Here is a 25,784-nt window from a genome sequence, read left to right on the forward strand (position 1 = left end):
ACTTGTGCTGTTGAAGGAACATGTTGAAAACCACAGGAGCAAAATCATATTCAACTCCATTATTGGGGTCTTGAGTTAGGTTTCAGTGGTTGGTTTCTCATCAATACAGCTGCATGGCCAGTGAGAAAAACAAAATAGTAATTTGGGAGAACTGAGCCTTTTAATAGCTGATGATGTGAGTGACAACATTTTGTTAAATGGTCTGAGAAAAACCTGTCCATGGTGTACCCCTGCCTTTCTCCCAGAGACAGCTGATACCTACTACAGACAGGAATAAGCGGGTATAGATAATGGATGGATGGATGTTTAGTGGAAAAATCCACTATATCTCCTATAATTATGTTATCTATCTATGAAACCTGATAACACAAACCAGTTAGCCAGACTTCAGGCATGTCTAAAGGAGATAAAGGCCTGGGTGACCACTAACAGAGGTTATTGTATTTGGGCCTAAAAACCTCATTAACAGCTTTTCTAACAATATAGCAACTTTAGATGGCATAGCCCTGGCCTCTAGCACTACTGTGAAAAACTTTGGAGCTAATTCTGACCAGGACATGTCCTTTAACTCACACATAAAACAAATCTCTAGAACTGCCTTCTTTCAATTGCACAATATTGCCATAATTAGGAACATCCTGTGTCAAAATGATTCAGAAAAACTAGTCCATGCATTTGTTATTCCAGAATAGAATTTTAAATCCTTCTTCTCACATACAAATCCCTTCATAATCAAGCTCCTTCATACCTTAAAGACCTCATAGTACCATATTATCCCAGTACTTCGCTCTCAGAGTGCAGGTCTACTTGTGGTTCCCAGAGTTTTCAAATCTAGAATGGGAGGCAGAGCCTTTACCTATCAAGCTCCTCTCCTGTGGAACCAGCTCCCAGTCTGGGTTCAGGAGGCAGACACTCTGTACTTTTAAGGCTAGACTTAAATCCTTCCTTTCTGACAAAGCGTATAGTTACAGCTGGCTTCAGGTAACCCTGAACCATCCGTTAGGTATGCTGCTATAGGCCTAGACTGCCCGAGGATCATCTGTGCACAGAGCTCCCTTCCCCTACCCCTCCCTTCCCCTTCACTTCCCTTCCCTTCCCCTCTCCTCCCTCCTCACATGTATATTCCATCATTGAATGTCACTAACTTTGTGCTCTCTCTCTCTCTCTCTCTCTGTACCTTCTGCAGGTGTCCCTGGTCCTGGAGCTGTATATCGCTGATGTGCAGTTACTGGCCCCACCAACCTGCAGTGTCTATTTGTTGTTTATTGTTGCTGTTCTTTTCTCTCTCCTCTATCCACTCACCCCAACCGGTCGAGGCAGATGGCCGCCCAAACTGAGCCTGGTTCTGCTGGAGGTTTTTTCTTCCGTTAAAGGGAGTTTTTCCTCTCCACTGTCACCAAGTGCTGCTCATAAGGGATTTGTTTTTTGTAAAGTGCCTCGAGATGATTGTATTGTGATTTGGCGCTATACAAATAAACTGAATTGAATTGAATTGAATAATTGCTATTTCAAAAACATATAGCCTAACAGCCTTAAATAGTATCATTAACACTATTTGGTCATTTTCCTTTTTTTTTTGTCAACAAATATCTCTTAAAGTATAAAAAATTGCTCATCAATTTTCACTCAACAAAGTTTTTAGAAGTGTGCAATTTATTTTATTAGAAATTGCATTGACAAAAGTCCCTTTGGCAAAAACAGCAGGTTTGAGGCTTTAAAGTCTCTACAAGCTTTGCATTAAAAGGTTTTATGAACATAGGTAGAATCGTACTCTGGATCAAGACCTCTGTATCTCTCTGCATCCATACTTCCATTGATTCTGATTTTCAGAAGCAACCGTTCAAGAGGCACCAAATTAGCTTTAGATGTGTTGCAGTTAAAAATTGATCAGACTCCTAATAGTACAGTGTTACTAATTTCTGTAAGTAGGCAACTTTCAGGTGGAGCATGAAAGAAAACAGTATTTGGTCATGGCTGGTACAATTACAACAGTCAGAATAAATGTAGGCCACATGCTAGATTATTTTCAAGTAGTAGCTGCTGGGGCAGCATGGTGGATTAGTGGTTAGCACTGTTGCCTCACAGTAAGAAGGTCCTGGTTTGTAACCCAGCAGTGTGGAGTTTGCATGTTCTCCCTGTACTTGTGTGGGTTTTCTCCAGGTACTCTGGTTTCCTCCCACAGTCCAAAAACATGTATGTCAGGTTGATTGGTGACTCTAAATTGCCCATAGGAGTGAGTGTGAGTGTGTGAGGTTGTTTGTCTCTATGTGGCCCTGTGATGGACTGGTGACCTGTCCAGGGTGGACCCCTGCCTTTCACCCAAAGAGAGCTGGGATAGGCTCCAGCAGATCCCCATGACCCTGGTTAAGGAATAAGTGGGTATAGATAATGAATGGAGCTGCTATGGAGTGCCACATAAGGGGTTCTCTGACTAAGCAGCAAATTTTTTCACAAGCATACAGAAAAAATAAATAAGCAAATCATTTGACTGGGTTTGACTTTATTTACTAGTATATTAACACATTACATGCTACAGAAAATAAAATGGTAATTTCAGTTGTCTTGAAAGAATATAGTGTTATAATAAAATGGCACATTTTGATATTAACAAAATTTCACTGGCATTTTGCCACCCCTTCCTTTTATGCAAAGAAATGAATGACTTCATGCAGGGCTACTAAAAAAAAAATACTTCTTGGTGGTTTCATTTGCATCGCAATTTATTAATGATTTTTGTAGCTAAGCACCTTGCTTGTGCAGGGCGAGTGATAAAGAAGCTTGATTTGATCATAACTGCAGGGATATCAAGAGACGTTCAGTAATCCCCAATTCCACATCGTTATACCAGATTTTTGAAGAAATCAGCCAAATATTTTTTAAACAGGAAAGCTTTTAACATGGGTTCAGAATATAGTCAACCTGAAAGCAAAATGCAAAAGCAAGACAAGAGCTTGTCAGGAAAAGTTTTATGGACAAGAAAACCAATGTGTGGGAGATGTTAAGGATTATTAAAAACCATAAAATGAGAGCATATATCAATGCAAACTGAATATAAAAGCAGTTAAGTGGATTCTGTTAATAATCAATTCTCCTCTCCTTTACTCTTTACTCTTTAAAGCAGGGGCATAATATGCTCTCTGGAAAGATCCCATTATTCTGAGTGTTGCTACACTGCCACCTAAAGGTGCCATGGTGCGCTGGCCTGAAGTACCGTACCATGACATCTAAATGGAACCTTTCATTTGAAATAGCAGGTTCTCACAGATCAATTACAAAGTAGAGAGTGTTTACTTTACCAAAGGTCCAAGCTTCGTACCCAGCCTGCTTTAAACAAACCAATCTGCTTTATGGTAAATGTGGGTGATGATTGTCGTCAGGTGTCAACAATTAAAGAGTAAACTGATTCAATCTCAACAGAAAACAACCTCTTTTGGGGAAAAAAGGGTACTGTACTACAACATAATCTGTTCTATTTGCTTGATCTCTTGGCAATACATACAGGGAACAGGGCAAAATAGTAAAAGTCCATGATGGTATGTGCATCATAAATGGACAAGGCTTTAAATAAAGAGTGCCAGAGGATTAAGTCAGGAAGCACAAAGGACAGACAGGCTGATAAGCCCGAGGATTAACAGAAGAGTGCATGGTGGCAGCAAGATCATTAAAAGGTTAAAAACAAAGGGCATGTACCAATAATACGACCAGCTTTTCTCTTGGACACATCTTATAAGATATGAACACAGAGCTGAATGGAGAGCATTAAGGAGAAGACATTACTATAACTAACATGGTGGACAGCCTACATTCACTCTGTTCAACTTCATTCATTGACATCAGATACAGAATTAAAACATCTGTGGCCTTGTGAGAGCTGGGGATAAACAAATGTGCCTCCCCTTCCACCTACTCTCGACTCAGTTTTCGCACCAGCGATCCATTCCTCCCAACATGCAACAGTAAAAAGTGGAAAATGCCCCCCTGGACAAATCCAGCAATAAAGAAAACTACAAAGATAACAAAAACATTATTTTTAGCATGTAATGATAATCACATAGTACATCACTTCATAACAATATGTTCTTTTTTTCTTACAAAAAGACTACTTGGTGGTACTTGGTTGTAGGTGGTGGGTAGATGAGGTGAGCCAAAGCATGAGCTGTGGACAGTTTGAATGTAGTGTTACCTTTATCTGCACCTTGACAACGGACATTTCTCAGGTTCACTGCTGCGGCCTGCTCTCCCCTTATGACTATACAAAGTCACTGTTAGCTCCTGGTCTCAATAAGTTCTGTTTTTTCCAATTGGTGAGGTTGGGTGCTGGACTGGTCCTTGTCTACCCACTGAGCAGAACTGTACATCTCCACGTGACTTAGCTTTTTCAGTTGTTTTTGAGATGGACTCTGTTAAGCTTCCACTGATAAAATATTGCAGATGTACATGCATTTGAGACTTGCTGCTCATCTCTTAGTTCTGGTTTGACCCAATATAATGCATCATTCATATTCAGTTCTGAACTAAAGTAGATGTACACTTTTAAACTAGAAATTTCCCTTCACCTTAACATAGGTAGGCAGGAGTCTGGGAAATACTTATGATAAATATGAAGCTACAACCAGCAGCTTAACTTTGCTTAGCATAAATGTTACAAGTGGGGGGCAATCGTTTAATGTTTTACAGGTAATAATGTGCCAGACCATTTTTTGGCTGGCTGCCTAGCTAAGAGGCCCATCTAAGAAATGGTCTGACACGTAACTCCTGTAAACCTGTGAATCTTTTACCTTTCTGCTTTTATATGGACTAAACAAACAGGATATAGCATCATAATTAGAGCGTTTTAGTTGTACTGCTAGACAGCTGTCTGTTTCTCCTCCTCCCAGTTTTTATGCTAAAATAAGTAAATTATCTGCTGGTGGCAATTTCATCAAGAGACTTACTGTATTTCTCTTCTAGGTAAAATAAGTTCATTATCATATTGCTCCAAAAGGTCTAATCCTTTAATGAATTTGGCAAAAGAAATCAATAACTGCTCAACAGCTTCAACTTGTTTCAGTACGACATGAATGCAGCAGGAGAGATCCTGCAGCATTGTAACTGTGGTGATGAATGAGGATGAAAAATGACAGTAGTGAACAGTTATCTATTGGCTCCACCATGGGAAGAGGAAGTGGCTGGACTCTCTGGTGAGGAGTCTCCTGTGGAGTGAGTGCTGATAAGGTGTCTGTGGCAGGGACATGATGAAGGGAGGATCTATAGGGTGTTGCCACATCCACAGAGTAGGAGATTCAGTGTATCTTCTATGTGTCACTGTAGAGTATATGACCCATCTTTAAGCCAGTCAGCTAAAGCAAGTAGTGGAGGAGGACAGGCATGATTATTCAGAGAGGTGTGTGTTACAAGGGTCCAATGAAGATTTGTTTGTTTTGTTCCCAGTGATTCTTTAAAAGGGTACTTGGTTTAGGTAAAAGATGGAGCAGATGTGAGGAAGAGGAGCCAAGGATAGTGAGTGTGTGGTAGGAGAAGGAACTATGGGAAGGGTGAGGAAGGGTCTAATACTGGAGTCCATTTTATGGCCCAGCTGTCCGCTTTCAGCTGAGTTCGTCCTCGGCGTTGTGCTGGTCCAGCAGTTTGACATGTGTGAAGGGAAAATGGCCACGTTTCCCTTTACATTCCCCCTCCCACTGGCCGTTGACATTTATTTTGGTCACCTTCACCATATCACCCACCTTGGGAAGAGCAAACAGAAGTGTGAGAGTGCAGAAACACATAGAGCTACATTACAAAAATAACAAACATGGATACAATCCACTGTCAAATCTATAGCTGTCAGGTAGAGTTGATAGAGTTAACCAATTAATCCACTGACAGAATAATTATCTGCAACTGATTAAACCTTTCAGTTACTGAACAAGTACAAATGCCGACCCCAAAACAGCTGGTTATGAAATTTCAGTTGAATGACTAAACCAATAATTAACTAACCGTTGTAGCTGTAAGATGTCAAAATGAGAAACCTAAAGAAGTCCCCCTGAGTGTTGGAAATCTGTGTTAGGCATTTCTCAGTGTTTTTAGAAAATTGTATTACCTAAAAAGTTATTGGAAAAATATGATTATTCCACAGTGTGAAAATAAGCCTTAGTAGCAGTTCTGCTTTCAGGAGTCAGTATGTGTGATTTCAATTGACCTGCACAAGCAGAGGAGTGGCTGTTCTGATGTCAGTGAACCTGAGCAAACAAGAACTAACAGTTCCAAAGTACAAGTCTATGTGGGCAATAGATGAATACAGTTATGTGGGTGCACTAAAAGCCAGGACTGTTACACTCTTCTAGGGGTTATATTATTAGTTTGATAACCTGTTACCAGACATCTGAGTTTCCCCTTGTGTTAAATATGCAACTGGGAACATTTGCATGACATTTCCTGAGCCTATCAGGAGATCATTAAATATCAACTTAATTTTTTTCCCCAAACAAAGGGTGGGGTGCACAGTGCACACTAAAATAAGTAAAGCAATTTAAATATTTTGACAGCTGAATAACTCTGTATTTCCTTCAGTGGTTTAGTACAGTATGGCATCCTAAACTGTTTTGTATTATGTGTATGGCATCTGTTTTAGCCATTCATAGCTGGGGACATCACAGCTTAGTGCACACTAAGTACATTCAAATTATTCAAATCAATCCAGTGTATATGATTGGCCACTAAATACCTGAAAAAATTGCCTGTATTTAATCTGCTCTTTAATATCCTTGTATGGCTCTTATGACAATTTCACTTAGTGCAGCATTGGTTTTCATTTGCTTTGAAACAAAAGAACCAAGTAAACAAACTGAAATATCATTTAAATAGCTCACTTCCACTTACAGTTGCATTGTGCAACTACAACCCCTGGCAAAAAATATGGAATCACCACACTTAGGTTCACCCAAAGTTTTGACTTTTATAAATAAACAAATCACATATGATACAAAACAATTTTTGCTTGGTAACTCAACACCTTTTTTAATGTGAAACATACCTCAAACAAATTAAATTAAAACATTTTAAATAATGGAAAATTGTTTTCCATATCTAGTAGAGGAAAAAATTATCGAATAATTCAATGTTGAGGAAAAAAAAAAAATGCAACCAGCTTGTAATTTGTATTTCTGAAATAAATACACATATGTAATACACATATCTAAAATGCTAATTAGCCAGCAGTGTAAAGTAGAGATGCACAAATTTTCTGGGCTGACGCCAATTTCCGACTTTTCAGTAAGTGTGAACTGCCGGTTCCGATTTAAAAAAAAAAAAGAACTGTAATGAAAGCATATACAGAAATATTTTCTTCAATGACATTTTTTATTTTAGAATAAAATAAATTATTAAATATTACAGGATCTTCTCACAACAAAATAACGTGCTTTGTGCCTTGAAAGAGGTATAAAATGAGTTCCTGTATATAAATAAGTAGTTTTACTAACAAAAATTTACTTTTCCTCAATGAAATTTTTATTTTATAATGAAAGAAATCAAACATTACAGGATCTTCTCATAACAAAATAACTTCAACAACAAAATAAAGTGCGCTTTTTTTCACTCACAGAAAAGAACTTCCACACCAACATGTTTACACATTACTGTGAGTGTGTGCATCGCTGCGACGTCATTACCTACGCCACTGGCAATAAAAGCATTGGCTCGGAATCGGCAAGACGTGAGACTGCCCGGCCGGTCACCGATCCGGGCCGGTTGTGAAAAATCGTCTGATTCTGATCACTGGTCGGTCAATTGGTGCATCTCTAGTTAAAAGAGAGTGCTTCCAGACTTTAACGAGCAAATTTCCCAACTCCTTTTTGATATGGGGCTGCGTGTCAGATAAAGGACCAGGGGAAATGGCAATCCTTACCTCGACAGTCAAAGCACAAGTGTACAGCGAAATTTTGGACATTTTTCTCATTCCATCAATAGAAAAGAAGTTTGGTAATGATGTAATTTTTCAGGACGATAACGCATTTTTTTGAAATTATTTTTTTGGGCAGTTTTTGCCTTTATTTGATAGGACAGTGGAGAGAGAGAGGAAATTAGGGGAGAGAGCGAGGGAAGACATGCAGGTTATATGACGTCCGGCTCGAGGGTCGCACTGGCGTCCCGTGTATATGGATGGACGCACTACCGCTACACCACCAGCGCCCTCCCCCATGATAATGCATCTTGCCACAGAGCAAAGAGTGTTAAAGCTTTTCTTCAGGAAAAGCATATTAACTCAATGACATGGCCAGCAAACAGTCTGGATCTCAATCCGATTGAAAATTTATGGTGAAAAATGAAAAAAACTGGTCCATGACAAGGCTCCATCTTGCAAAGCTGATCTGTCAACTACTATTTGACAAAGTTGGAACCAGCTTGATGAAGAATATTGTTTCTCAGTGAAGTCCTTGCCCCAAAGAATTCAGGCCATCATTTTTCCTCTACTTGATATGGAAAACAAATTTTCATTAATTGAAAGACTTTAATATTTTTTTGAGGTATATTTCACATAGCCGGAATGTTGAATTATTAAACAAAAATTGTTTTGTGTGATATCTGTGATTCATTTATGTGTTATGAAGTAAAAAATTTGGGTAAACATCTCAGTGTGGTGATTCCATAATTTTTGCCAAGGGTTGCAGAACACTCAAAATGAATAATTTATTCACAATCCGACTTCAGGGTAGTGTAATATCTTACCTTTAACATTCATAGTAGCAACAAATGCAAGTTAAATTCTGCTTAGTGCCGCATTATAGTAAAAAGTGATGACTGATCTAGAAGTCATATCAAGCTGGTAGCATAGAATGGAGCTGTTTCTATCACCTCATGAAACACCTGCATTGAAACTGGCTACTAGACAGTATTTGAGTTCTAATTTAAAATATTTACAAAAATTTTCTTTTGTTACACCTGTGTGACACTGGACGTAAAACAAAGGACTGGTCCAAGGTTCATGCTCAGTAAAGCTGATACCAATCAGGTAAAAACTGTCTCGATCTGCCCTTACAAGGTTGGTGATCTACATGTCCCCAGACAGATCAATGGCATGTGTACAAAGCAACTAGAAACAACCTCAGAGATGAGTAAAGCAGGGTGTGTTAAAGAACAGTGTGACGTGTTTTAACTTTAAGTTTCAATCAACAGATCGAAAGCCAACGATATTTAGTTTACTATCACATAGGACAAAGAAAAATATATCTAACGACCTGAAACATTTTTTTCATTTTTCCCCTTGAGAAATAATCATTATTCGAGCTCTAATCATATGTGATGCAAACGATGACACAGACACAATTTGACAGTATTAACTCAACATGACTCTGCTTGCATGCCTTGCTGCTACATGCGGATATCCTTAATTATAACTGCTGGCTGCTGTTTGTGTGTTTTGTGGGTCACATATTCACATAGCTGCATTAGAAAACAACTCCAGAGAAAATGTTGGATTTTTTTTAAACAAAGGGTGTAGCTAGAGTGTAATTAGTAGCAGTAAGGATTAACAATGAATAATGATTTATATGCAGGTACCAAAACATTAGGAACCAATGTGCTGACACATGAAGTATATGCAGATTGCCATTAGATAACTAGAAACAGCATTCTGACACATACTGCTTATAGCCCTTTGTTGAAGATGAGGCATGTTTGCTGCCTATATGCAATATATCATCATGATGCAATCCAGGGGAGTACCACCACAAGCACTGCTCTCATAATTACTACACAAACGAACCAACACCCCTTTGAAACAGCTTCTACAATAAACTGAACATGATAAGCCTCACAGCGGTAGTTTTCATGCTGGGGCTAAGAAAGTCTTTTTTTTTTTTTTTTTGATTGACACAATATTAACATGGCAGCTGTCAAACCAAAATACAACATATTACCTAGTGCCAGCGTGACTGTTGTTTTGCTATTTTCTATTATTGAAAACTGAATACCTTGGACTTTGCTCTGTTAGCAGTCTGAAGCCAACCTGGAAACTGTTATGTTATAGCCTGTAACTGCTGCCACAGATTAATGATGATAAAAAATTTTGTGCCTTAGAGTTTCGAAAAACAAATAATAGAGTAAACACACATGAGCACACAGGCTGTAAGTTAGTTTTGTGGAAGGGTTATAGAGATCTTCATAACAGTGGGTTTTCAGCAGACAATGACACGAGAAAAGTGAGCTAATTATTAACTGACCGGTACCGCCTTCTTGAGTCTTTACTGGTCAACTACAGCACTGAGAAAATGCAGCTCTACAAGTATCAAAGCCAGAAAAAGCTGCCACAGGTGGGAGTGGTAGAAACCAGCCCATACAAAGGATCTACCTGTCACACAAAACTGAGCAAACTTCAACAAACCAAAGTTTTTTCAGATGAGAAATCACTCAACAGCAGCAGACTTGGAAACACAGCAAACTTCACAAAAAAATGGATTGAACAGATTAGAGAAGGTAAATACGAGATCTTTACCGCTATATTTAGCTGTATTCTCCAGCAGGGCAGGAGAGACGAGCATACTACTGGCCTGTCTCCTAGTCCCACTTCTGACTCAGCTGGACCCCTGGCTTCACAGAGAATAAAGGAAATGGTCCTGTTCCCAACACAAACTATTTCCTTCCCCCAACGACCTGCTCCGTGGGAGCCTCACTCTTGTTTCCGGACAGTTTAACAGCCTAGTCATTGTGCGCATGGAGCAGAGGGTAATGGCAGTTTTTGAATTTGGGTAGCTTCTCATCTGTTCTGGGATTCTTCTCAAGGATTGAGTGCCATAAACCTAAATACAAGTGTAAGTCTGAATGATGAAGCCTGAGAGTTAATGAACATTATGGACATCCTTAACACAGGTCAAAGTGTACTATCGCTAGACCGATCTCTACAGAGGACATTTTAAATGACCAGATTATCTACAAAACTACACAGAGAGCTGGCTGAGCCCTTTCTGACCCCGATTCCTCTTCATCCTGCTTAACAAATACTAAGGAAGAAATAATCAAATCAAAACAATGGGAAAGAAAGCCAAAGAATGTGAGCTTAAACTTGATAAGCTCACAGGGCTGGTCCTACATCCTTCTTTGCTAAATGTGTCCTTTCCTCCAGCACACATTAAAATAAAGTATGAAATCAAAAACACTTCACACACACACACACACACACATCCATATTTACCTCCAAGGCCAGGGCAGTCTTGTCATAGGCATTAGGCACCCTCTTCTGTATGGCCCTGGCATAGACAGGTCCATTCTGGAGATTTGGAAGGGGAGTGGGCTGAGCGTACTGACTGGGGTCTCCTAGGAGTGGAGTGCCAGTCGGGGCTGAAGAGCCATCAGAGTTCCCTAGCATACCCATCCCTCCTGGTGGTCCACCAGGCACGCCAGGCCCCACCACTGAACTCGGAGATGCAGGTCGGTACTTCTCCACATATGGCACTGGGATCATCCCTGCCCGGCCTTCAGAGTTCTGGGCATTCCACCACTGCTCCTCTGGTTTCTCAAGGACTCGGAGAATATCACCCTTTCTAAAGGGAAGATCCTCCTCATCATTGCCGGGAAAATCAAAAAGTGCTCTGACATACTCATCCTCCAAGCGCGGTGGTGGGCCTCCACCAGGACCAATGCTGATGAAGGAAGTGTGTTTGGACTTGTTTATAGGTTCTATCAATGTGGTGGTGTCCAAGTAGTGGATTTTATAGAATTCTAGCAAAGCAGGGAGAGCATCGAACTCCTGGTCACCAATACGGAACCTCGGAAGGGCCAAACCTGGTGAAATGAAGAGAGGATGGAGGTGGAAGATGAGTCAGAAAAACAAAATCATATAATTCCTTATCGAAAACAGTACATGCTCAAGCAGGTTCAAAACCTAGCAGGTCTGAGGCCTGTTTATTTATGTAACCAAGTGTGATGGCTGGTAATTTCCAGAATGACAAGGAAGGATTTGTTTCCCTATTTTGCATTTCTTTCCTCTTACATATTTGTTGTGTACTGTCCAATGGCATGTGGAAATACAACAAGTCTTCTGCTGCAAATCTCAGGCAGGAAAAATCCAAGTCTATCAAAACCTGGCAACATGAACCTTTACAGCACTTCCAGAGTTCTCTGGTTAATCAGGTTCATTTTAACGGTGCACATTAACGCTTGTTTTAGTGATAGATATGGGCATAAATTATTATCTGAAATAATGTGCTGTCTAATACCTAGCGTTGGTAAAGGGCCATGGTTGCCTGTTAAGAAACCAAAATGACATTAGCACATGTTTTGAGAGATTCTGGCCTGTTCTATACACAGTATACGTGTGTGAAATGCGACTATTGCGCATCTCCCTTGGTGCAAGTCATGCAAGAATGATCACATCAATATCTTCAAATGTCAAACCACCACCCCAAAAAGCCTCCCCACTCTCTTACCTGGACCGGACTGTCGGTTGTTGGTAATGCTATTAATTATATAATGCGAGACTTTTGAGTTCTCTGAAACAGAGAGCACGTAGTCGCCGGGGCTGGTGATGGAGTCCCGAACCAGAAACACGCCGTGCCTTTGCCCCTGCAGCAGAGACACAGCCTCCTGCCTGCTCAACCGACCCCAGTACCAACTGCCGCGGTCCTCCGCGTCAAAATTTCCGGCCATGATGATAACTCCAAAGCCGAGGCTGCACGGGGCCTTCCCTGCTCTCCCTCCCGTTATCCACAGGCGAAGCCTTCAACTCATACAAAAACTTTAGCGCCTAGAGCACGTTTAGGAAACAGGCGACCTCCGCAGCTGGACGTCTGGACATCAATCGGCCGATACAGAACCGCAGCCACGATATGAAAACGACTCTTATTTGAATTGTGACAAGATAGTGTGTCTATTTATCATGCAATGCGTTTTGGCGGATGAATTCCAGCTACAATACAGTGACCGATGACAACTAACTTCAAAAACTGAAATGGCGGATACGGGAAAACAAAAAAGACCACACTAACCGGATGTGACATAGATAATACAGGCAGCAGCCGTGTGCACCATCGTGTCAAGTTGTGGTAAAACAGTAAGATGTTAAGACCAGCAAAATAAATATAAAAGTAAAGTAAAAATTTTATATAAAATTGTCTATAATCAGATCTCCATTATCACCCTTAAATAGCCTTGATAATTTGTTTAATTTGAAGGTGATGAAACGTGGACTGCTGTATACATTTGCTGTGGAAAATATAAAATACATTTGCTCTTTACTTCGGCCAACCTTTGCTTTATTCCACATTTCAAAGCTTTAGTATCTATTTTCATAGAACAATATTTTACATACATACAAAGGAATAACGCACTGCTATACATCACACTGCCGAGTATATCTGAGCTTAAAAAGATCTTCAGCTCTACCAGTTATTAGTAAAATGCTACTTATACACGCCTACATAGCAAATCAGTAAAAATAATTCGGTAATATATATTGAATTATCCTGTGTTATATGTTTATCGGTAGTGAATGAATGTAACCAAAAGCCCACATTTACACAATTAATCTACTGTATTTAATTTCACCACTTCTATACCGCTTGGAATGCAAATATAACAGCCACAACTTCTAATATAACACAGGTGTCCTTTATTATCGAAAGCTTAGCTATAGGACTGATTTTATTTTTGAAATTTGGAATGTTTATAAGCTTGTGTTTTGGCGTTGAATTAAAAAAAAAAAAGGTTTTCCTGTTCAGCCACATTTTTGTTACCTTGACCATGCATGCACAACCATGATATTGGGTTGTGATGAAATCTACAGCTCATTATTGCAACAGATCAGTTGCAGTACTGTAATTACACCGCGGCCACGTACACTTCAGGTTTTACTTCCACAGATATTCATAAACTCAAATATCTAATTTTACCAGGCAAATAACTACTCGGTTGCATTTTGTAATGTGACCACTAGATGTCACCCAACGATCATTTAAAAACAGGCATACGTACTTGCAGTATTGTCAAAACTATCTGCTGTGTTTTGATTTTCACCTTCAGAACCTTTCACAATAAATCAATCAGATACAAATTGTAAAAGGTGTTAGAGATAGAAACCAACCATCTTTGTGCTGTTTTTATAATATGCATCTCTTAGTCTGGTTTTACAAGTCACTATGTATAAAACATTTATGAGTTGTAACTTTTAAATGTTAATAAAATAATTTTTGCTTTGTACAATAGTTTTAAGCTAATAGGAGCAGCAGTAGCAGTAGCTCTATTCTCTAGTCAACACCAATAAACCTCCTGAGTAGACATGTCATATCTCATTAAGTTGTCACCCACACAAAAATGTAAAACTCGCAATTTGCAGATTAATGGGGAGCAACAATATGTGCTATTTTCCCTTGATTAATTTTTGTACATAGCTGTTTCTCCAGTATAAAAAAATTGCAGTTGTACCATCACTGGATTTATTAATATTTTAATTACAAGTGATTAGCAGCAAAACTAAATTTATGTTTGTACCATGTTTGTGTCTCTGTAACTTGGGTTCATCATCTCCAAAACCAATCTAAGTTTTTCATTGTAAAATTTATAGTTACATTTAAAGTAGACATTTGGATTAGTAAAAAAATGCTAAATGTTGGTACTGGAAGTCTGGAATATGTTCATCAGTGAATTACTGATAAACACACAGCTTAGTGCAATAATTCCTGAAGCAGAAAGTATGGTGTACAAATAGTGTTTGTATATTTTAAGATGAGAAGCAAAAAATCGAAGTGCTCAAAAAGGTGATTATTTTAAATTATAAAGGACTAATATAAAGAGCAAAGATGGCACCCTTCAGTAATTTAAACTATGACATTGTCTAGTGGAACCAACAAAAAAGGCCACTCATGTCATATTATAGAATTATTTATTGATAACATCTATGACATAACAGAAATTGTAAGGTTTTACAATTTTACTGGCATGTGAATGCACAGCGCATTCATTTTATTGTATCACCTCAAAAAAGTGGCATCAAAATAAAAGAGCCATGGGAGCTTTTGGAGTGTGCCAATAAGGTACAGTATAGGGGGGATAATACAGAGGTATTGTAGATTGAGAAATAAAGAAGACTCATGGAAAAAGAAAAATCAAAGGCTACAGACAAATATGCCTTTAGATTCACATTACTATGTCTGTGTTTACGTCTCACAATATGTCAGCACAGCACAGTGCCTGAGCAAGACAGTCAGGAGATGACATATTCACATCCTCTGGTCAGTCAGCGTCCATAGCCCATCCAGCAGGGGTCCAAGGTGTCCTTCATAGTGTACAACACATGAAGGACTATTCATTCTGCCTGTAGTCATACAGAGCATCTTGGGAAAAAACTTCAAACAACAAGCATGGTTGCAATTTGACTTAAAATATTAATATGGGGTTGCACTGAAGGAAGTAAAGCTGAGTGTTATATGAGGTTTTGGTCAATCTGATAAAAAAAGGCCAACTGAAGGACTGAAGCCAGTTTTAAAACTCTATAGGATTTTATATTCAAGCATTTTGTGAACAATAAGTTCACAAGTTATTCAGTGTTGCAAACAGACTTTATTCTTGTCTGTGTTGACAACCTTTGAAATAACAGTTTATCTCTAAAAGTAGTTCTGTAAACCAAGGAAAAGATCTTGAGAAACCAAGTTCATGCATACTTGTGTGGAATTATGTCAAAATGCAGCATGAGTTTTGGTTAACACTTTTTAAAGGACAACATCCACTGAATTCTTCATTTTAAAGGCAAATGACACTGAGCGATTTCAAATTACAATCCCACATCTATGTTAATATATATTAGTCTAATTCCATTTGTCCACATCACAATCCAAACTCACTACATAACGATAAATATTTGATGCCTTTCCATACAGTGGTTTAACTGCTAAGAATCACCGCAATTTTCAGGCATCCTCTGTCTCACGCTAACTGAGCATGTGATGATGCACTCATCTCTTCTGCATAATATTGTACAGCATCACAATCCATCCGCCTCTGTTTAAAGGGTTCACTGTAATGAGTTGGTTATGCTGAGACAATGTAATACTATCTCATTTTAAGGACAGCTTAAAGGGATATTTCTCTTTGAAATTAGCTTCAAGTGCAAAATCAGTTATTTTCTGCATGCAGGTTTGTATTGGTAAGGCTGAAAGGAGCTCTGCTGTATGGAAAAGTTTTAGGTGGCAAGTTGTTGCCACTGACCACATCAGCAAAGCAAATTATCAAAATACCTTCACTGGCCAAAAGATAACATACACATAGGTTAAAAGATTGTGTTGTGCAATCTTTAAGTAGGGTTTCAATTTATAATTTTTTAAAAGTATTATACAAATATGCAAAAATGTATTATAAAATTGAGAATGTTTTATTTATGCTGAACTGTTTCCAAAATAGTCTGTACATACTTTTAAAACATATATTAAATTATTTTCTTAGTTGCCTGCCTTTAGTATCAATGGTATCTATTATTTTATTAAAGGCATAACTTACATGAAGTCAGCTTTTTAAATAAAATTAAGTTTACTTAAAGGACCCTAAGAGATTTACATTTATCAGGCCATTTTATTAAAAATATTGATTTTAGATCAATAAAGGTTTCCAGATGTTATTTTGGTGGAACTTTATAATCGGCCCTTTAGCAATTTTGTTGGATAAATCAGGTGTAAAGGTAAAAATGTAGTTACAATGGAAGAATGCAAGACTACGGGGAACAAGAAAGTAGCACTAGCATTTTGTGGGGAAGTCAATCAAATTAATTCTCCTCTAAGTGTTTTTGGAAACACTTAGGGAACAGTTCCAGTGGTGGTAACAACCTATTCATCAATGTATCATTCAGTTCAGTGCCTACCTCTGCCACAACAAAGAAATTATAAATATTCTAACTCTACATGTTGGATTCTCATCTTGTTCTATTCATGCAAAATTATTTAGCTGTAACATATATGCTGCTGATAGCAGGTAGGTTAACATATGGGTTGTCATAATTCTGCACAAATAAGCAATAACTAGGGACCTCTAGGAGACAGAAAAAACGAATGACCAAAATCAGAGCAGCAAAGGCCAAGACATCCTGATTTTAAGGTGTCAGGGTACTCTGTCAGAAGTAGTAGTAAATTCGAATACGACACACCTTTTGTCCTCCCGGGTCAAATTTACCCATTCTGTTTTGACTGCTTATAAAGCATGAGGTATTAAATGATCACCAATTCTTAGTTTCACCTTTTTAGTGAACTTGTTTCCAACATATTAACATATATTTTACACTTATAGTAGGGAACCATCCATGACATTTTCAGTTAATTATATGGAAGAAAACCAAAGTTCATCACATATTAACCTTTGAAAATGGGTGAAATTGACCCGAGGACAACAGGAGGGTTAACTCTGTTTTCTTACAATCAAGACCTTTACTGTTTCTTTATCAGTTGTTCACCTCTTTTGGTTTCAGCTGACCAGTTTCATTTTCAGTGCACTTTTCTTCCACTAAATGAATATGCATCTGTTCATTTCTTAAGTAGCAACTGATTTCTGCAAATCTGTTCACTTGACTTTTGATTCCTGTCTATCTTCTGATCCATCTGGCTAACCATCAACGTGTGTAGGAGGCAGTTATTTTATACATTACATTTTTTGGCAAAAACATTATTGTGGAGGTTTAAGGGCTCTGACTAGTTTTTGTGAGTCTCTGTTTCTCGTCACGTTGTATCTCTCAACACTTACTTTTAACCAGGAACAGGATATATTACAGGCACATGTAGGTATTACCAGGGTTACCAGAGGGAAGGACCTGAATAAAGATTAACGTCGAATACATAAAATCCTCATGGGATTAAGTTAATCAGTCTATTCTATGTATTAGGTACCATAGTCTATTGACACAACAGACAGTTACAATAAAACAGAAGTTCCGTTGGAGATTGTCTTCTTGTCTTACAGTCACCTGCCAATATCTGAACACCATGGTGGCTGGTCACAAATCAGAGCAGTAGACAGAGTATCCAGTGTCATGTTCATATGGATTACATCCTTCCAGCACTGCAGCCTGTTTGACTTTGAGCACGCTCAGTTAGCATCTGCAGGAGTCCTCTCTCTGCTTAGACACAGGAGTCAACATATGAGGTGAAAAAGAAGCAGAGTGGAGCAGGTAGCAGCAGTCAGGTCAAGTGATCTGATTGGCCAGTCAAGTTGTCTTCCTCTGCTCTCATTGGCTCAACAGCTCCAGAGGAGTGTTGTGACTGGCTGGAGTAGGACAGGTGGGAGGAGTGGCTCAGCAGGTCCTCGTCCTCCGCCATCACCGGCCTCCTCCCAGGCTGCTGCTCTTTCCTCTGTGCCTCCTTCTCCCCACTCCCTTCCCCCTCTTGCATCCTCCTCCTCCTCCCCCCTTTCCTCTGCTCCTCCACAGTCCACATGCTCTCCTCCTCATCCTCCTTTCCCTGCACCTCCCTGTCAAAGTCCAGCAGCTCCTCCATCATCTCCTCTATCTCCATCTCTCCGTCCAACTCCTCTTCCACCTCAGACCTGAGCTCACCCATGCTCTCAGTCCGGTTGGTGTCGTCCGTCTCCTCCTCTTCCCCAAGCCCCCTTAGCCTCTCGGGGGGATCACTGGCCTGACTCTCTCCAAACTCTAGGATGGTGGGCAGGTTGCCCTGCTTCGGGCAGCGTTTCCTCAGACTAACCAGGAAGGGCTGTGGCAGGGAGAAGATGTCCACATTGTTGCCCAGGTCTATCCATGTCACACTAGGAAAACTACCTGGGTCCTACAGTAGAAAATATTAATATATTAACATCATCATTATCAGCATCTCTGTTCAAGTAACTTTGAATAACAAATGAGATCACTGTCAGGAAGACTGTCGGTATCTTTCAGCCATTACGTGCTCTTAACAAACAGAAAGTGGTGCCTTTAGCCAATAAATGGAACTGAAATCCTCAGCATTTCTGCTAGTGGTTATAGCCGCTTGATGACGAGCTTAAGACAGTTCAGACTGTAGCTAGAAAAATACCCAACTCAATAAAACTGAAAACCACAGTGACCATGAAATTCAATGTACCAGTCGCCTGGCCAGTGTCTTCCTCCTCCTATCCCTCTAATCAATTAAAGGAACAAAAATACCTAAAATGTCACAGTTTTCTCTTAAGAACTGACAATGCCAATGAATCTAAGTTAATGTGTACGTTTTAAAAATTTGACAAACATCTGCTACAGTTCCATTCTTAATACCACCACTAAATAGTGTCATCAAAGCATTAAAAAAATCTTTTATTGCAAGAGCTTTCTGAGGGAACCAAGTCTTTTGACAAGCTAAGGTACATTACATGACTTTTGACTGGAGGAAACAGGAACAAAAATGAGTTCTGTGGATCCTTAACACCTTCAATTATTTAGTCACTTTAATCTCACTTCTTCTAGTTCTCTTGCACTGTAAAAATATCAAACCACACATAATATAAATGTTAAAGAGAGCATATCTGAGGTCAGGTGGCAACCTAAGATCCTTATTTGCCAAATCTGAACTTTCTGTCTTCTTCTAAGCTGTCAGAAAACACTGTTATGGGTGATGTGACCAATGATTCCTTCATGTATTCATGCACCCTGTGGTTTCTGCCAAAGACACATAAGGTGAAGGCTGATGGCGAAGATGGCAGCCAGGGAGAGAGCAGACAATGTTCTTGCAAAAAAGCAAAGTTGTTTATAAGAAATGTAGTAAAACTGCTATAGTCCACTACTACAATATTACTAAAAGAGTGATCAAGAAGGTGACTTTCAACGTAATTTTATAAAATACATAAAATATTACAATTAAAACTGACAAAATTGTCAAAATAGTCAAATTAAGTAAATATCTGACCTTCAGTGCATCAGTCAGCTCCTTCAGAATAGCTCTGGTCAGCCTGTTTCCATTTAGAGCCAGTGTCTCCAAGTGTGGCAGAGCAGCTAGTGTGGGCAGGAGCAGGAGGAAAGCCTCATCTGTCAGTTCAGTGAAGCCCAACTCTAAGCTGACAACTGTAGATGCATAACGCTGTAGGTGTGCACATAGACGCTCCATGTCTCGAGCCGTCAGAGGGATGCCTGACAGATCCAAGGCCCCGCTGGCCGGAGGGACTGACAGCACTGCCTTTAGACTGGAGATAGACACATCAGCAAATATAAAAGATATATAAAAGAACTACTATGGTGCTTAGGTCCAGCAGTGGGATCTGTATAAATAAACCTTTCTCCCAATTATGCATTTTATATAACTCATTCTATTGTTAAATCTAAATTTACCAATAAAAGTATGAATACATGTGGAGAGCTTAATATTTTTCATATTCATAATATTGTATTATAGAAACCCTGTAAGCAGTTACTCCTTGAGTAGCTGCACATACTATTATTCTATAGAATAACAACACACACTTTCCAACATTAATCACCCCCCACTAATCACACAAAAACCTGGAACTTCCTTTGAACTTTTGATCTTTAAACTTGAATTCTGATTTATTCAGCCAGTTTTGAGCACATTCTCCATACACTTCACACTGACCCAACACATAGTTCTAGCTGCCAATATTTTAAATTCTAGGTGCCATAAATTTGTAAATGTTTCTTCTCAGTGATTTTTGGTGCCGCTCAGAGGTTTTAACAGGATGTAGAATTCGGTATAATAATGGAGATAAGTTACACCACACTGGATAAAGGCTTGTTTTTCAGGGGCAAAGCTAGACATTATGAATATCTGGGGCTTAGCCCAGTAGTGCTAGGGGGGTCCATGGGCCTACTCCCCCTGAAGACATTTAAAAAAAATAATCCTTTAAATACTGACCTCTGGTGAATTTTCTGGTTACTAATGGATGAATTGAAATTAATAAAATATGAGACAGAATCTTAACAGGTTCAACATATCTAAATAGCACAGCAGTGAAACCTGGACGGCTATAGAGGGGCTTATAGGGGGATATCAGATTTTTGCATTTTGGAAGTGGTGATGAATCAGATTCATGGTATCCCAACACAGCTGTGAAATCAAATTACCAACCGCAAACAACACTGGATAGTACTGTCTTCTTGAATAACTGTCGAATATCCATATTCGTTGCCTTCTTGAAAAGCCTACTCTAATACTAGCTGACTTCTGACGCTCAAGTCAATGGCTTTTTGGAACACAATAGATGTCCGATGTACCTTTCGAAGGGGATGCACAAGCTCATGAATATTCATGAGCACAGTGACCTGTAGACTAGCCTAGATGTCGATGTTTCCCCAGAACTTTGTTTGGTCTCATTAAAGAAACTGATGGGAATATTCAATCAGAAATGAAATTATTATCATTTTCAAAGCTTAAAAAGATTTAGGGCTTTTGAAAAAACATCCAGGGCTTAAGTCTCGCAAGCCACCCCCCTGGCTTCACCACTGAGTACACGTACTCATAACAGGAACTGATAAACAGTTAAAAATGTAACAAACACATTTGTGTTTCATTTTTAAAATTATATTTAAATGTAAGTGGACTGCGTGTTCATATGTGTTCGTAAGTTGAAAATAAACGTACACTCAGAGTTACTAATTACTATGATTGTTTCTCGTCTAAATACTTGCTGAGACATAATTTCTAAACTAACATAAGCTTCAGCAGTTGAGTGGGTATCTTCCAAAGTTCTTTGTAGTATTAAATTTCCTCTTCTGTTGCTTGGGTATATCAGCAACATCTGTCCAAAAACAATGTCAGCAGCATCATTCCATTAAACCTCAAATATGGACAACACTGTATGTTGTAATATGCACATAAAGTATGCCCTTTACCAGGGAAACTAATGGAAACTACATAAACAGAATGTTAACTTGAGAACCATAAACAACAAATAAAGAGATGTCTGGGGACACATAGACCAAAACAGAAACATTATGATGGTCTAAGAAACTGAAGTCTGGCTATACCATCAAAGTGTGTTGTCCAAGCTAAAAATAAATTGAGTAGAGGGCCTGGATTTGGCAGGGAATATAGAGAGCCTAGCACAGGGGGGCTGATTTGGGGTCAGATTAAAAAAAAAAGAAAAATGGAGATAAGAAGTTGTACGCTTATGAAAACAAAATTTCTATTACAGATTGGACATCGGCCAATGCCACTTAGCACCCACAAAAAATACACCCACGGGTTTAGGGACACGCACAAAAAGTAGGACTGTGGGATTTAAGTAGTATCATCAGTTAACATATTTATCTATCCACATACCAGAGAGACCTCAGAGGAATCCAGGCCAAAGCAACCCAGAACAAAGCAGTGAACATAGGTCAGATTTGGAGCTCCTGAAATGTTTACTCACCCGTGAAATGGTCACAGGGTCATCTGTCACTGTGTTATATTTTTAGCTTTTGAGGGCTTAACATGCAACACATGGTCAATCTGTCAATCCTCCACACATTTTATCCTGGTTTAATAGGAAAAGCACAGGTGTCACCAATAACATTAACAATGGCTGTGTTCTATTCAAGTGTCCCAGTAAGCCAAGGCAATGTGACAGTGGGCCAACAAGCACAATACCAGGCTGTGGAATTTAGAAATTAAGTAAATGTAATGTCATTCATTTCAAAGTATGCAAGTCTACTTGTGGTTCCCAGAATTTCCAAAAGCAGAATGGGAGGCAGAGCCTTTACCTATCAAGCTCCTCTCCTGTGGAACCAGCTCCCAGTCTGGGTTCAGGAGGCAGACACTCTCTGTATTTTTAAGGCTAGACTTAAATCCTTCCTTTCTGACAAAGCGTATAGTTAGGGCTTCAGGTAACCCTGAACCATCCGTTAGGTATGCTGCTATAGGCCTAGACTGTCTGAGGACCATCTGTGCACTGAGCTCCCCTACCCTAACCCTCCCCTCCCTTCCCTTCCCCTCTTCCCCTCTCCTCCCTCCTCACATGTATATTCCACCACTGAATGTCACCAACTTTGTGCTCTCTCTCTCTCTCTCTCTCTCCCTGTCCCTTCTGCAGGTGTCCCTGGTCCTGGAGCTGTATATTGCTGATGTGCAGTTACTGGCCCCACCAGCCTGCAGTGTCTATTTGTTGTTTATTGTTGCTGTTCTTTTCTCTCTCCTCTATCCACTCACCCCAACCGGTCGAGGCAGATGGCCGCCCAAACTGAGCCCGGTTCTGCTGGAGGTTTTTTCTTCCGTTAAAGGGAGTTTTTCCTCTCCATAAGGGACTTGTTGGGTTTTTTTTTTTTTTTTATAAAGTGCCTTGAATTGATTGTATTGGTGCTATACAAATAAATTGAAATTGAAACTGAATTAAATCATTCAGACTGTACTTTTCTTACTGTAACATGAAAAAGGCCGATTGTGCCTCATAGCCTACGTGGGCGAAAACTGTTTTTTCTGTCTTTGCCCTCTGCTTGTCTACCTGTTTCCAAATGTAATACTGTTCAAGTAAACTTTACTACATCCCAAAAAGCTACATAATTCATCTGGGTATGTGCTGTGATTATTAGTAATTAAAGGTAAGCGTACAGAATGCCACTGTAAACACTGTATAAATTAAAAGCAAGTAAAAGCACATAAGTATTAGCAGCAAACCATGAAGTTTAATATTTCAATGCTACACAACTGGTGGTATGTTTAGCAAGATACCTGATACTGATCACAACCTATTCTGCAGCCTAATTACTTAAAAAATAATAATACAACAAAAGTGAGAAGAATCAGAATAAAAACAGTAAAAAGATGCTTGTGCTGACAGCATGTTTAACTCTTAAAATAAAAGCTGTGCAGCTGCATTTTTAGCATGAACATTAACAGTCTGGAAAGCCATCATCTGTTTTATGTCCTATTTCCACCCCCATTGTGTTTGCTTGAGATTTATCTCTTACAGAAGTCTCTTACGAACCACACAGTCAGTGATCTCAGGGGACCTCAACATGACACTGCAATTACCTCTTCAGCTCAAATGTGAACAAAACACAGCCGAGGTAGTGGTTCCTAAAGTATATTATATTTAAGGCAGGGCTCTAGCCGATGAAGTCTAAAAACTGCATATAAATGTAAACAAAAACATATATGTTCATATGTAAGTGAGATAAATGTCTTAAATTATTCTTTTGCCTTATACTTGTTTTAGTTGGGTATTAAACCAAAGGGCATAATAACAATAACGCATGGTAATATGTTTTCGACGGAATTTAATGGCTGGGTAGGTTGGATTTTTCCACTCCAGCACCTCCCCTGCACCACTGTCACCACCACTACCTTAACACATTTCCTCTGGGAAATTTGGTAATTTACGTTCCTGTGACAGCTGTTCTCTGAAACAACAGGATGAACTCTCACTTGAGAATTAGCATTGCGTGGATGAAAACACACAGCAAACACAGCAAATAACTATGTAGGTACAGTAGTAAACCTGCATTAATCACTGCAGGAAAGCACAAGCTAAAAACACACCATTGACTTATTATCTACTTATCAAATTGATAAGGCTAGTGAGCAACCGCAATTTGTTAAATACATTTGGCAACAAAGAACAGAATTAGCATTCGCTTCATGTGTGTCTGGCCACATGGAGGCTGTAAGCTCAATATTCATTCTCCTTTTAACCAGTGGCTCTCCATCAACTCCTGAGGGAAATATATGGATCTTTATATCCTAAATGCTCCACTGTGTGCAGCAGCTACAACAGTTGCTAACTTCGCTCATATGCTGCTTGGAGCTGGGCTGGTAGTTAGAAAGAACCAAAACAATGAAGTTGTGGCTTTAAAGACAAAAGTCAAAAAGAGGCAAGACTTAGGACTGAGAGCCACAGTCACATTATGGAGGCTAGAAAGCGATGGGTCTAACACACTGTACATTTTGGTCTTTTCAAACCAAATCTCTCTGCAGCTCTGCTCCACATTCCACTACATAGGAATAGCACAGTTATCTCAAGTTCAACATACAGCAGATTAATTGTTTCACCTGTACATATTTTTAACAGTGTGTGTGTGTGTGTGTGTGTTTTTTTTGGAATGTCATATACAATACAATATACTTTATTGTCCCTGTAGCGACTCAGTGCTGCACACAGAAATGCCTCCATTTTTTTTATATCACATTCACAACTGAATGAATCTCAATTACCTTCTGCCAACTTATTCCACAGCTTATACCCACCATCTGCTAAACCAGGAACAGAAAGTGGTTGATGTACACTAATGTAGATGGAGGGTTTTACATGGAGTGGTCTATTTTCTGACATCCAACAGAAAAAAAAAAAAAAAAAAGTTTTGACCATCTTTTTCCTGTTTTGCATTTTTATTAAAAACTTTGCAACAAGTAATTTCTTGCATGTAAATAAACTGGGGGAAAAAAAAGCATGTTTAGTCTGATATTCTGATGTCTGGGTAAGTAGCCTAAAACCACTTCCCACGGAGGCCCTGGAGGTTTGTGCACCAATTCCACTCTAGGCAGCAGCCCATTTCCTCCTCTCTGAGTGAAAGTGTGCTAATTAGTTAACAAAGCTGGTGGAGTGATCCCCTCGGCTCCCTATTACATATGGTCTGAGATCACTGAGATAATCATTACAACTCATCTTCTCCTCCACTCTCTCGGCCCATCTCTTTCAGTCTGGACTAAGTGTTTTACTGCACTCAACAGAAAACACCCACATGCACGAGACACGATTCCACAAAGTAAAATAATGCATGATTCAATCTGCGGACTATCTTCATCTTATGTGTCATCATCATAGGGAAATATCTGGACTATTTTCCCATAGTTCACTCCTTCTTCTACTCTTTACCCAGACAAGCGACCATTTCCAGCTACACTGCTCGGCCTAAAAGCAACAAACAAAAAAAGGCAAGA

General features: G+C 39.2%; 2 protein-coding genes across 3 annotated transcripts in view; both read right to left on the reverse strand.

The window, feature by feature from the left end:
• Window positions 1–2,480: 2,480 nt before the first annotated feature.
• Window positions 2,481–12,952, reverse strand: crk (v-crk avian sarcoma virus CT10 oncogene homolog). Its single transcript, XM_026299280.2, has 3 exons — window positions 12,405–12,952; window positions 11,171–11,760; window positions 2,481–5,723 (listed from the first exon to the last, which is right to left on the reverse strand). The coding sequence occupies exons 1-3, from the start codon at window positions 12,622–12,624 to the stop codon at window positions 5,586–5,588; spliced, it is 948 nt and encodes a 315-aa protein (XP_026155065.1). The 5' UTR covers window positions 12,625–12,952; the 3' UTR covers window positions 2,481–5,585.
• A 4,277-nt stretch (window positions 12,953–17,229) lies between these two features.
• lrrc75a (leucine rich repeat containing 75A) overlaps window positions 17,230–25,784 on the reverse strand; it is a 42,372-nt gene continuing 33,817 nt past the window's right edge. For both annotated transcript variants that reach the window (XM_026296382.1, XM_026296375.1), the window contains 2 exons: window positions 19,824–20,097; window positions 17,230–18,731 (listed from right to left, as the gene is read on the reverse strand). In XM_026296382.1, coding sequence (XP_026152167.1) covers window positions 18,129–18,731; window positions 19,824–20,097 — 877 coding nt within the window. In that variant the 3' untranslated portion in view covers window positions 17,230–18,128. The remainder of the gene's footprint in view (window positions 18,732–19,823; window positions 20,098–25,784) is intronic.

Source organism: Mastacembelus armatus, chromosome 13 (genome assembly GCF_900324485.2).
Source record: "Mastacembelus armatus chromosome 13, fMasArm1.2, whole genome shotgun sequence".
Lineage (NCBI taxonomy): Eukaryota > Metazoa > Chordata > Actinopteri > Synbranchiformes > Mastacembelidae > Mastacembelus > Mastacembelus armatus.